The sequence below is a fragment of the Arvicanthis niloticus genome, chromosome 11 (assembly GCF_011762505.2).
Source record: "Arvicanthis niloticus isolate mArvNil1 chromosome 11, mArvNil1.pat.X, whole genome shotgun sequence".
Classification (NCBI taxonomy): domain Eukaryota; kingdom Metazoa; phylum Chordata; class Mammalia; order Rodentia; family Muridae; genus Arvicanthis; species Arvicanthis niloticus.
In genome coordinates, this window is record NC_047668.1 from 13,472,501 (window position 1) to 13,485,980 (window position 13,480).

Genomic DNA, 13,480 nt, shown 5'->3' on the forward strand with positions numbered 1-13,480 from the left:
TCTGATTTCTTGACAGGTGGGATCTGAGTGACCCTCATAAAGCACTTGGAGGCCTTAGTTGGTGACACTCTCTAAAATGCAGTGGAAAGCTGAAGGTACACAAAAACTTCCAGGCCAGCCTGAGCTAGACTTGTAGTTATCCCAAAAACAAAAACAAAGAACCTAAAAATCCACAGGGGTTTTAAATGGAGGAAGAGTGCAATGTTAGAGCAGGTTGTATTTACAGGGGGATTGTGGGATTCACACACTGCTCTGTTTTGTTTTGTTTTGTTTTGTTTTTTTGCTTAAAAGGTTTGTTTGGTACGTTAGTAGAGAATCCAAGTTAACATTAAACGTATAAATATCTAAATCCAGAGGCCCAGGAGACCAGTGGATCCGTCTTTACAAGAGAGCTTAGAGCTTCAGCAGACACATTCAGCACAGGCTGACGTACAGGTCTCAAGGCAGGGAGCGAGGCTCACTCCCACGAGACTCCTGGGTTACAGCACATGATTTATCCGGGTCCTTTCTATAAGACAAGTAACAACGGTGACAGTAATGAACATACAAGCTCTCCATGAACTTGGTGCCGGATTTTATGTGTTACAACCATTTACCCTTCACAACTATCTCATGAAGATTATACACGAAGTAACAACTGTTCTGGGTGGGCACCAGCAGGTCTGTAATCTGACACGAGCCTAGACTCCTCTCCTAAGGCTTAGCAACACTACATGAGGATCAAGGCTTTTGCTCTTGAAGCAATGGAAATCCCTCCTTTAGGCTTAAAAAGCAGTTTTGTTTGTGATCTGAATAAAGAGTTGGCCTCCTGCCTCATGCAATGTCAAGAGCCATTTTACCTTTATAAGAATAAATTCTTAGTGTGATTCCGAAAACCCTTGAAGTTCTCACTTCTGAACTAACGAGCACTAAGCTTAGGGCTAAGGCAAACACCTGCACAGTGACAGCCAGGGAATGCCTGCAAACAAACGTGTGCCAGCCAAGTGTGAAAACCTATGTGTACCGGCTAAGTGTGAAGGCCTGGGGGCACACTGAGGGCTCGAGTGTACGGTCCAGGACCCCCCACCTTCCTGCAGAGCTGCTTTCTGCTTATGAACTGCATATTGCCTTCCTAACCCTACTCTCCATGTTCCTTGGGCTTCCTGGGAAGATGAAACTCACAGCAATTTTCTTTCGATCAGAATAAATTCAGGCCCCCAGTGAGGCCCTCCTCTTTGAACGCCCAATCTTCCTGCTTCTACCTCACAGGGCTAAGATTACAGACTGGGACCAGCACAGCTGGCTCTACGTGGGGCTGAGGTGGAACTCAGAGCTTCCTGCATGCCAGGAGAGCTTTCTCCCAACTGAACTCCATCTCCAGCCCAGAGGACTGGTTTCCTCATGGCTGTTCTCACCCACCCACACTGGCCTTTTTTTCACCAGTGTCCAGTTAATTCCTGTGCTAGGACATCTGAATCCCTGCTGTCCCGGTATGAGGGAGGAGCACTGTAAGGTAAGGAATCGTTCCCACAGCAATGATCATTGGCTACAAGGAAGCCTTCTGCTGGCTTGTTCCGTCAGGACTAAAAGGCTAGGGCTGACCGTGTTCACATTTGCTGGTAACTGCTCGTCGATCAGTTTAGGAGTTTATGGTGTGTATGCCGAGTGGCAGATCCACTCCAGACCCACTTCCCCTCTTCTCGTGCGTGCTGATTTATTCTCCTGCACATCTGTTCTACTGTGGATGTTGGACTTTGTAAGCTACCTGCAGCTCTCTGTTTTTGTTTGAAATGTGGCTGCATTACTCACAGGCATGCATTTCTAAATGACAAAGTGGTTAACTAGTGAGTAGATGGTGACTGGAATCCAGTCTACCTCACCTGTCCCCTCCATACTTACATGTTATCAGCAAAAAAACAGTGGGCTTGCTTTCGCACCTGCTCCATCTCGTCCTTTCTCCACTGGAAACTCGGCCTCAGCATGTGCTTCCGGCCCAGGACCAGCAACTGTAGATTCTGTTGGGCTAGTTGAGAAACTATGGCCAGGAGCTAAAAAACACAAAGAGTCAAACAAAGAAGTTCAAATAACTGGGCAGGTTCTTTGAGCTGGTTCCTTCGGGTGAATATCTTCCTAACTGGAAGAAAATAGCTTTTAATAATTTTCCATTTTTTAAAGCCCGAGGAAAATGATAAGTTAATGCCTTCTTTGCTGCTGTTTGTTTAACAGCAGCTCTCAAGTAGTACAGGCTGGCTTCCAGCTATGAAGTCAAGGGTAGCCTTGAACGTCTGGCCCTCATACCTCCATATACTGAGGTCTGGAATTATAGGTTTGTATTGTACCACCATGGCCAGTTTACAAATTCCTAACCCCTGCCCTGGTCACGCTATACTGGCTCTCGGTGTGGATTACTGCAGACGGACTAATCAGCTGTTTCTAAACTGAACCCACTAGAGTTTCCTGGGATAGTGATGGGACACAAAAGGCATTACCCTAAATTTGAAGCAAAAACTATATATTTTTTAAATGATTTTTTTGTTTGTTTTTTGTTTTTGTTTTCGTTTTCAAGTCAGGACTTCTCTGTGTAGCCCTGGCCATCTTAGAACTGGCTCCGTAGACCAGGCTGGTTTCGAACCCTGCCTCTACCTCTCAAGTGCTGGGACTAAAGGAGTGCATCACCACCATCTGGCATTACTTTTAACAACTTTTAAAAGAATTCTTATTGTTATTACTGGTGGGGGATTTGCCACAGCACACAGGTGGAGGCCAGAGGACAGCTCTGTGGGCTAGGTCCTCTCCTTCCACCATTATGTGGGATCTGGGCTTGAACTTGGGTTGCCAAGGTAGTATTTAGGTGAGTGTGGTAACACCTTGTCTATAATCCCAATACTCTATAGAGGCTGAGGCAGGAGAATCACTAGTTTGAGGTCAGCCTGAACTACACAGCAAGATCCTGCCTGAAACAAAACTCCCAAACATGACAAAAGAAGAAAGGCTGGATGAGGCCTTGTTCCTAAACAGCAGCACAGCTCACAAACTGAAGCGCTCTGTCCTTGTCTAGACCACCTACTGGTGTATTTATACTGTCTATACTGTCTGTCTGTCTACTGGTGTATTTATACTGTCTATACTGTCTGTCTGTCTACTGGTGTATTTATACTGTCTATACTGTCTGTCTGTCTACTGGTGTATTTATACTGTCTATACTGTCTGTCTGTCTACTGGTGTATTTATACTGTCTATACTGTCTGTCTGTCTACTGGTGTATTTATACTGTCTATACTGTCTGTCTGTCTACTGGTGTATTTATACTGTCTATACTGTCTGTCTGTCTACTGGTGTATTTATACTGTCTATACTGTCTGTCTGTCTACTGGTGTATTTATACTGTCTATACTGTCTGTCTGTCTACTGGTGTATTTATACTGTCTATACTGTCTATACTGTCTACTGGTGTATTTATACTGTCTATACTGTCTGTCTGTCTACTGGTGTATTTATACTGTCTATACTGTCTGTCTGTCTACTGGTGTATTTATACTGTCTATACTGTCTGTCTGTCTACTGGTGTATTTATACTGTCTATACTGTCTATACTGTCTACTGGTGTATTTATACTGTCTATACTGTCTGTCTGTCTACTGGTGTATTTATACTGTCTATACTGTCTATACTGTCTACTGGTGTATTTATACTGTCTATACTGTCTGTCTACTGGTGTATTTATACTGTCTATACTGTCTACTAGTATATTTATACTGTCTATACTGTGTATTAGTATATCTATACTGTCTTTACTGTCTACTGGTGTATTTATAGTGTCTCTACTGTGTGTTGGTATATTTATACTGTCCTTACTGTCTATTGGTATACTTATACTGTCTATTGGTATATTTTCTGTTTACCCTGGAGTTTTGTTCACCCTACTCTACTGCAAATATGATTTTACAAAGTAGTTGGTTTTATTGCCCCCTAACTACCAGTTCAGAATGAAAACAAATGAATATTTGTCTGCTGAATGAGTTAATATACAAGCAAAGAAGAATGCCAGGACCAGAGTGGAGATTCCCACGGAAAGTTTTTAATTAGTAAAATGCAGCTTTTGTGGGGCACCAGGATGACTTAGCGAATAAAGGTACTTGCTATGAAGCCTGCTGGCCCAAGTGCAGTCCCTAGAGCCCACATGATGGCAGAAGGAAAGGAAACCCCACAAAGTTGTCTTCTGATATATAAGATCTGTCTGTACATATACTTGATGGTTAATAAACATCCTGATTAGCTAAAGAATATGGCCAACACCAGGAACCGGGCATGTCAGCCCATGCCTGCAACCCCAGCACTCAGTAGACAGAGGCCTTTCAAGTCCAGACTGGAATATGTGAGTGTCAGGACAGCCTGAGCTATACAGAAAGACCCTACAGCACAAGAGCACAGTAATGATGGTAATCACCCAAAAGTGTGATTCAGGAATTCAACACTTTAAAAGACATGACAAGTGCCTGTCTTCCAAAATGCACTTATTGTGTGTGTGTGTGTGCATGTGTTTGTGTGTATACATGTTCATGTGCGTGAATGTACATGGTGTTTTAGAGGCAGTCTTGCTAGGAAACCCTTGCTAGCCTGGTACTACCAACCTCAGCTTGAAGTAAGACTAAGAGTCCTAGGATTGTAGGTTTTTACTGTTTCTGGGGTTAGTTAGTTAGTTACCCTGAGGTGGGATCTTGATAAGTTATCAAGGTAGAATTTAAGCTCACTGTTTTCCTGGCTTGTTAGGAGCCATGCTGCGTTTGCTGAAGTAGCTATACGCTCGCCATTATAAGATGGCGCTGGCTTCCTGTTCCTGATTCTTCTTGGCCTTGGTGTCTGCAGCTGTGTGCACGTGTAGGCGCAAATTTTCCCGCTGATAGTACTATCAGTGAATATGTAAATGAGACCCCAGTCTGTAAGCCAATGAGGACAGATCATGTCTCTTTGATAGTATATAAGTCAGTACATTCTGGGGCTTGGGGTCCTTCCTTTGTTCTCCATCTTGCATCCTTCTAACTAAAAGAGCTGTAACAATAAAAGATGCTGTCAGAAGAATCTTGAGTGTGACGTGCTCCTTATCGGCAGCGAGGTAGCGTGTCACACTGGCTTGAGCTCCCAGTAGCTGCAACTACAGGCATGCACTACCATGCTGAACTCCATTTCCTTTTTTTCTTTTACATGTATTGTGTGTATGCCTATGCATATGCATGTGTTTGTGTGCACACGTGACACAGTGCCTCTGATCTGTGCTAAGATCAGAGGACAACTTGCAAGAGGTACACCATGTGGGTTGTAGGAACTGAACTCAGGTTCTTAGTTGTAGGTGGCATTTTCTGGGTCCTCCATTTATTTAAAGTGATGCTGAAATTATACATTATTTTCTATGAACATAGATTCAAAGTGGAAATCAGACCCATTAATAGGGATAACAATTACTTTTCAAAGTTTAAATATGAATTACCATAAATTCTTGCAAACATATTAAGAATGTTAAAGCACATGCTGAAGCTCAGAATGGTGCTGCATTCCAATAACCTACAGTATTTCAGAAACTGAGGCAGGTGGTTCTCAAATTCCAGGCCGGCCAGCCTGAGAAACTTAGTGAGAGCCTGTCTAATGTGATATAAGGCCATGTTGGCTTGGTGGTGGAGCACCTGTGGAGCACCACTTTGGCTTGGTGGTGGAGCACCTATAGAGCACCACAAGCTCTGTGGTTCAATCCTTGGTACCACAATCAAACAACACAACCCTACACTGCTTGATTCTGGTTTTTCAACTTTCTGTGTATCCAGGAAGACATGGTCTAAAGAAAAACACAACCAAGCCTTCACAGCCATACCCTGACTCAGAGAAACTGCCCCAATTCACAAAATTAGAGATTAGTAATGAAGAAGAGAAAAACCATAGCTTCAATTACTCTGGGGCACCATCTTGTGGTGGAGCGGTCTCTAAATGACAATATTATGAAAGTAGAAGACAGTTATTATTTATTTATTTTTATAATTTTAAAGGTGTCGAGGTAGAATAAAGGTAACCTGAAAGCTGTCTGGCCATGAAAAGCCTCTGTGCTCAGCTGCAGGCTGGGCTTGATAGGCTGGGTCACAATCACGGGCATACCCGAAGTAGCAAAGAAAAAGAAGTTAACTTAATTGTATGCTCGATCAAAAATAAAACTGCACCGGGTATGATGGTGCGTGTCTGTAATTCAAGTGCTCAAGGAGCTGAGGCATGGGTAGTGCTAGTTCTGGGCCAGCCTGGGCTACACAGACAGACCATGTCTTGAAACCAAAACAAACTGAATCAACCTGGGATTGGAGATGTAGCCATGTATAATAATTAATTACTATTTATAGCTGGACAGAACTGTGTGCAGTGTTAACTACAGGCTGTATTGTAATAGTACGGGGGGAGGGAGGGGGGGGACAAAAACCTAAACCGACTGGGAGGAAGGACATGGCACACACACAAGTGACACAAAAGCAGAAATGGGACATTTGGGAGGAGGGATGCAGAGGAGGAAGTGTGAAAAAGGAGGCAACGTGGGGAGTGAATATGAGCAAAGAGGCAGCTAAGAGCACTCACCGCTTTTCCTGAGGACCGTGACTCCAGATCCAGGAGATCCAGTGTCTCCAGGTACCTGCGCTCATATGAGCACACACACAGACACACAGACTCATAGACAGATACACTGACACCTACGAGATGGAGATAGATAGATAGATAGATAGATAGAAAGACAGACAGACAGACAGACATTTTAAAAAGACTTAGGTTACTCTCAATGTTGCTATAGAACATTGCTGGACTTTAATCTCCCTGCTTCTGCCTTCCCAGTGCTAGGTTACAGGCCTGACCACTATGCCTGGCTTGGGGTTTCTGCCTCATTTATTCCAGACTTGAAGGTGAAGAAGCTGTCAATCCAAAAGTGCCAATGTATGCAGACAGCACAAGCACACCAAAGGCTGGCTCTCTCTGGGCAAACCACTCCTCAAGAGGCCATCGACCCAGAGGATTGGTAGATAATGATGATGACGCCAGTGGAATTCTGATTTGAGTTGTAAGTAGTTAAGGTTATACAAGCTGGGTGTGGTGGCTCACACTGAGGTGAGCAGGTGGATCTCTGTGAGTTCTAGGACAGCTAGGGCTATACAGGGAGACCTGTCTCAAAACCAACACCAGCAACAAAAAAACCAACCAACCCACCGAACATAAAAACCCCAAACAAAACAAAACAAAACAACAACAACAACAGCGCAGCCCATAGCGGTTTGAGGAGCTGAGGTTTTAATAATTCTGTATGTTAAAAACAAAACAACCCAGTTTTACAATTACTAAAAGGAACAAAAAAGGGGTTTTGTTTTCTATGTTCCCTACTACTTCACCATGGTCTGTACACATTGGAGGTGCTAAGTCTTTAAGTCACTAGGAGGGTAAGGACAAGCTGACGGCCAGCCTTGGGGCAAGCATCCCCTGTAAGACCAAGCTGAAGGCCAGCCTTGGTGCAAGCATCCCCTAGTGTGGCCTCCATCTTGATTTGTTTTCCTGCTGTAGAAATGGATACTAATTTTTAAAAACTCAGAAATCGAAAAACTACCTTTGGCATAAAATAGTTTCTGACTGTAGACAAAACTACACCTGGCAGGGCTTCTTGCTGTGCAGAGGCAACTGTTAGGAGCTCAGGAGTAGAAGGCAGGGGCTGGCTGACACACACTCACGTCAAGAGTTCAGGGCAAGACACTGGGTGTACTAAATACCAAATGTAGTTCCTGTCCATGTTCTTTTAATGTCTTTAAAAAAATAAATTTATTAAGCTGAGCTGTGGTGACACTGCTTTTAATCCCATCACTCTGGAGGCAGAGGCAGGCAGATCTCTGAGTTCAAGGCCAGCCTGGTCTACAGAGTGCTTTCCAGGTCAGCCAGGGCTACACAGAGAAACCCTGCCTTAAAAAAACAAAACAAAACAAAAGAAAAAAAATATAATTTTATCAGATTTATGTGTATGTTTATGTATGCATGGGTATACGTCTGGGGCCAACTTTTGGGAGTGAGCTCTCTTGTTCCACCATGTGGATCCCAGGCACAGAATACAGGTCATCAGGCTTGGTGGTGTCTTTCCCCACTGAGCCATCTTATAGGCCTCCAGAACTTCTTTTTACCGCTCTCTACAGATTCTGTTACCCCCAGAGTTGTATGGACTGCAGGTCTCCACAACCTCTAAAGCCTTTGGGGTCTGATATCTGCAGAAAATTACATCAGATTCTCAGCAAGGTAACAATTATACATCCCACATATAATATTCATTATTCAGTCAAGCAAGTGGCATGCACTTGTAATCTCAGCACTGATAAGTAGAGGCAGAAAGACCTTGAGTTCTAGGCTAGTCTGAGTTACCTTGTTTGGTTTTTATGTTTGTTTGGTTGGTTTTTTTAAAAAAGGATTTCATAAGGTGAGGTGGCATAAGCCTGGAATCCTAGCAATTGGGAGACAGAGACAAGAGGATCTCACATTTGAGGCTAGCCTGTGCTACAAAGTGAGTTTGAAACTAGCCTAGCTTATGCATGAAGACTCTGCCTCAAAACAAAATAAAAATTAGGATCTAAAAAAAAGCTTCGTAAATGCAATTGCTCGGTAACTTTCTTCTTCTCTGGTGTTTGTCTTCCTTGACCTCCCCCAGCCCCTGGTCCTGGGTGGACTAGGTTCTTGTGATGAGGCAAGGTCTGTACTACTGACATATATATATGTACCCAGGGCTCCATTTGAAACACTTGAGACAGGGTCTCAGCTGCATAGGGCAGCCTTGAATTCATCCTAGGTAAGGCTTGTGTTTTCCATCTTTCTGCCTTAGCCTCACCTAGATGGGATTACAGACCCTCGCCTGTGTAACCAGGCCTCACTCCTCTCTTCTCTTGCAGTTAAAGAAGCATGGTCTGTCTCACAGAATATTCCACATTTTGCTGATTTTTATCCCCCCAGGTATCATGGACTATGGCCTGCAACATGCTATGATTTTTACAAATTGGTGGCTGGATGTAGAAACCAGTTTGGATGTAAAGTCTTTTACTCCGTGGCATGCCTGTATGTATGTGTGTGTTTGGATGTGTCTGTGTATTTCAAAGCGTGCTTGTGATGGGGAAAAGCCAGTTCATTCATCAGCATTACTGAGAACACTCTTGGTAAGCTCCTAGGCTGAAACTGTTGGGGTCACAGACACGAAGGCAACTATCTCCTAACCTTAGGGCATTGTTGCTAAATGACTAGTACAGTGTAATAACTGCTTGGAGGGAGCACAGGGACGGTCACTTCAGTCACACTCAAGGACAGGAAGGCCGTCAGGCTTATCTCCACAGAGCAAGTGACATAGCCAGGCTGAGTTTTCAGATGAACTGCCCAGACAAGGAATGGGGCTTTCCATGGACAAGGAGCAGCATGGTCCAAGATCATCAGCATGCTGAATTCTAAACGTCAAGAGTAAGATTTAGCTCAGGCAGAGGTTCGAGAGGGTGACATGGAGAATGCCTAGGATGAGGGGGACAGATGCACAGGCCTTAATCAGAAGAGTCTGGTTTTGCCTGGAAGCAGTGGGGGAGATGAAAGGATTTAAAACAGACTATCACTGTAGATGGCAAAATTCTGGACTGTGCCACAGGGCTTACGAGTGTGGGTACATGCGTGCGTACGTATGTTAATGGGAGGCTCCTGCAGCAACCCAGGCAGGAAACAATGAGACAGCTGGCAGGCAGCACAGATGGAGAAGGGCGCCTTCTTTTCAGAGCTGGAAAAGCAGAACTGAACAGTCACTAACTGAAAGCAGAAAATAAAAAGGAGAACAAATTAAGCAAGTCTTGGACCATTGGATAGATTGTGGTTCCCGGGCAGGGTCTTGAGAGAAAGAACCTTTGATATCCCTGAGTTGGAGGTGTCTTGTAAGCAGCCAATAGAAAGCTTTAGATGTGAGATCAGATGAGGATGGGAGAAGGTAGATGAGCTGTCATGGAACAGGATAAGGACCTAAAAGGGATGAAAGTAGAGGGGGTCCAACAGGAGGAACACTGGAAAGTGCGTGCATACGTGCGTGCGTGCGTGCGTGCATGCATGCATGCGTGTGTAATTTTCAGGGAGGAAGAGTCTAAGTATTATTGTGACATGGGGCACCATGGAAGGATGTGATCTGTGAACACACATAGTGTGTGAACACACATAACCAGTTTCATGGTTCCATAGCAACAGTACTGAGTTTAGTTGTTTTTCTAGACTCCTATATAAGACTCAGACTCTCTCTATTTTCAGTTTTCAGCACGGCACATGTAGACTTATTAGCTCTGTTTTGCTAAGCAAACAGTTCTACTCTTCTTCACTCAGACCAAATGGTGTGGCCTCTTCAAAACCCAACCCCCATCACAGCACACGTTCAAGTACCCCCCACCTCACATGACCCCACCCTCACACCGAGACCACCCACACACTCTCATCCCCCACAATCACATTCTCATCCCCCCCCCACACACCCTGCACACACACACACACACACACACACTGCACACACACCCCTCCCAACCTCCAACTGCTTTAAAAGCCAAGGAGACTTGAGAACATTTTATCAGAAAAAGCCAGTGGCAAGGGTAGACGCTGAAGAAAGCAGACATAAAGAAGAAATACTTGTTAAAAGAAGCTCCTGAGAAAGAATCTAAGGACAGGGAGAGAGAACATCTCTTGCACTAACAAGGAGGGAGCATTAGGATCCGAGTGAACCCAGCAAAGATAACGTGTGTGTTGCATGTGCAGAAAAACGGCCCTTCCTCCTGATAGCTCTCTTCTGTGGCCTGAGCCTAGGAATTTCTACATGACTGCAGATATGCAGAGAGCATGGCAAGGTAAAACTCAGGTGTGGTAGACTGGCAATGCCTATAGCCAACAGGCATCTTCCCTGTGTAACGACAGAGGGCACTGGGAACGTGGTCGTGAGGATGCCGAGGTTCTGGCTCCACACTAGCGTCTGGTGAAAAGGTGCTTTCAGTGGCATTATAACTGAAGCACCAGTTGCCCGTGACCACGCTTCCCATTAGTATCAGCAACTGAGCACACAATTCTAAATTGATATCAGCACAGGACTGATCCTTTGGGGTTCTGGCCTCAGGAATTCCAAATTCCCCCTTTTGTTTTGGTTGAGATCTCCTTATTTGTAAAATGGATAAAGTGCCTTCCACTTATGCCTCTCCTTCCCCTCCATTAACTTTGTGCTATTTATCACGTCATCATTAACAAAAATGTAAAGTTACATTATTTGCATATAATTTCTTCATATGTAAAGATGAAATCTTACAATTTTTTTTACTACCTCTTATAACAGTTTATGAGGGAAGTCAATAGTGTTTTCTCATTTAAAAAGGGGGAAGTAAAGAGACATTTGGGACTTATTCAGGGTGCTTCTGTGCAGCAATGTAGAGGAAGGATCTTTTGTTTTCTTTTTTTCTCTTTTTTTCTTTCTTTCTTATTTTGTATGCATGCATGTATCTGCACGAGTTTATGTGCACTGTGGCCATGCAGAAGCTTCTGGAGGCCAGAAGAGGGTGTTGGGCCCCCTGTAACTGGAGTTAAAGGCAGTTATAAGCTGCCACATGGGTACTGGAAACCCAACCCAGATCCTTTGCAAGGGCAGCAAGTGCTCTTAGCTGCTGAGCCATCTCTCCAGACCTGAAGGAAGGAACTTCTTGGCTTTCAGGGCAAGCTCTCTGTGTCAATGTCACCTCATTTTAGTGGCTTTATAAAGCAGCTGATGTGTATCTGATGACATGGTGCAGGGAGGCCATGTCTGTACAACGTCCGTCATCTTAAGAGTTCTCTGTTTCAGGAATGGGTGGTGAGGAAGAGGGCCGCCAGGAAGGCTGTACTTCATGTCAGTTTTAGTCAGGAGGCACACTCAAGCCTACCCATTGTGTGAGGGTCCAGTGTTCCTCAGCTAATGCGTCTGTAGCATTCCCTAGGAGTGCCTGCTACTGTCATAACCTGTGTGAAACGAAGGCAAGCAAACTGCTCTTTAAAAATCATGGGAAGCTTGGATGGCTGAGCTCCGCTGCTCTCTGTCTTTACAGAACCTGGGGTGAAAGGGAAGCTTCATAGAGTGGAAACTGTTCTCACCCAACATGCCCTGCGGCTGTTTTTACTGCAAATTGGGACTATGTGTTAGGGGAACAAGGCATCACTCACTCTTCTGTCCCTCCTTTTTTTGGGAGATTATTCCTAAGTTTTTAAAAAATATTATTTATTTAATGCATATGAGTACACTGTAGCTGTCTTCAGACACACCAGAAAAGGGCATCAGATCCTATTACAGATGGTTGTGAGCCACCATGTGGTTGCTGGGAATTGAATTCAGGACCTCTGCTCTTAACCACTGAGCCATCTCTCCAGCCTCCGGACTCTGTATTTCTCAAGTGACTGGCATCTTAAACATTTTTTTTTTTCTGTGTACTGCTGAAAATACTCCATGGAAAGGGTTTAGAAAACCTTTTAAAATTGTGGCTTGCAGCTTCTGGGCTCAAATATTTGTTCATGATTTATTTGCCTGCTGTTTAGCTGATGCTGTGTCAGCCTGGTTTACTACTGACAGGAGGCGCTTGCAAGACCAGGAGGATGAAGGTGTGGTGTGTGTGTGTGTATGTGTCTGTGTGCATGTGAGTGCGTGTGTTTTGCTTACATGTTTGCCTATGCACCACTTGTGTGTGCCTGGTGCTCACTGAGGTCAGAAAAGGGAGTCAGATGCTCTGTAATTGGAATTATAGACAGTTGTGAGAAACCATGTAGGTGCTGGGAATAGAACTTGTGTCCTCAGGCTTCTAATGGCTGAGCCATTTCTCCAGCCCTATTATGCTTTTGTTTTTCAAGGAGATTAATAATAGTTTTGCTGGGTTGGAGAGATGGCTCAGCAGTTATGAGCACTGACTGGTCATCCAGAGGTCCTGAGTTCAATTCCCAGCAACTACATGGTGGCTTATAACTATCTGTAATGGGATCTGATACCCTCTTTTGGTGTGTCTGAAGAAGGTGACAGTGTACTCATGTAAAAAAAATAGTTTTGTGGAAACTGTTCAAACTTTATATGCCATGGTAGAGAGAGATTAGCACCCGATGATGATGGGGGTATTGGAGGATGAAAGGCGGAACCTGGGGCAAGCAGGACAATGGGAGTCCTCAGTGGGTACATGCATATTCCACAAGCAGGAAGATGGGAGTCCTCAGTGGGTACATGCATATTCCACAAGCAGGAAGATGGGAGCCCTCAGTGGGTACATGCATATTCCACAAGCAGGAAGATGGGAGTCCTCAGTGGGTACATGCATATTCCACAAGCAGGAAGATGGGAGCCCTCAGTGGGTACATGCACATCCCACCAGCTCATATGTTGGCTGGGGCAGTTTCTGAGGGGAGAGGTTGAGACTGAAGAGGCAGAGTCCTACCTCCATCTCTATGTGCAAATTTA

The 13,480-nt window shown here is 44.4% G+C and overlaps 1 protein-coding gene across 1 annotated transcript in view; it reads right to left on the bottom strand.

Moving 5' to 3' along the window:
• The window catches only part of Prorp (protein only RNase P catalytic subunit), an 82,332-nt gene that overhangs the window by 4,111 nt on the left and 64,741 nt on the right, over positions 1 to 13,480 (bottom strand). Inside the window, 1 exon segment of the mRNA XM_034513950.2 lies at positions 1,879 to 2,027. Within this exon segment, the coding sequence (XP_034369841.1) occupies positions 1,879 to 2,027 (149 nt within the window).